Source organism: Cystoisospora suis (assembly GCF_002600585.1).
Source record: "Cystoisospora suis strain Wien I chromosome Unknown contig_300, whole genome shotgun sequence".
NCBI classification, from domain to species: Eukaryota; Apicomplexa; class Conoidasida; order Eucoccidiorida; family Sarcocystidae; genus Cystoisospora; species Cystoisospora suis.
The window spans coordinates 1-367 of NW_027153101.1; the positions used below are offsets into that span (position 1 = coordinate 1).

At 55.6% G+C, this 367-nt stretch overlaps 1 protein-coding gene across 1 annotated transcript in view; it reads left to right on the forward strand.

Annotated features, from left to right (window-relative positions):
* CSUI_000783 (phd-finger domain-containing protein) overlaps positions 1-367 on the forward strand; it is a gene marked incomplete at its 3' end in the record, with an annotated part of 3,626 nt that continues 3,259 nt past the window's right edge. Inside the window, exon 1 of the mRNA XM_068060990.1 lies at positions 1-283. Coding sequence (XP_067927034.1) covers positions 167-283 — 117 coding nt within the window. The remainder of the gene's footprint in view (positions 284-367) is intronic.

Below are 367 nucleotides of genomic sequence, written 5' to 3' on the forward strand. Positions count from 1 at the left end.
ACTGTGTACTCTGGTTACACCAAGCGCAACAGGATGTGGACTGACACATCCCGCTGCAGCTGGGTCAGCGGTCTGGCTCGATACTAGTCCTGTAGTAGGGCCCCTGAAGTCATAAATTTCTTGTACGTTTGACCCTACAGTACCAGAACTCAGCGTTGGCGGCAGCATGGGGGATCCGGTGGAGCAGTGGCTGGAGGATTGCCTGACGCTTCCGGGCAAGCTTCATCGGGCACTCCGGCTCATGGCGCAGTTGGAGCAAGATGCAATGAGAACCGAAGACCAGGTGATGATTCTTGTAGGGGAACATTGTTGTTGGGGTGATTTCTTTCGGGTAGGAGCATGTGAATCGGCCGAGGCGACACTGCGC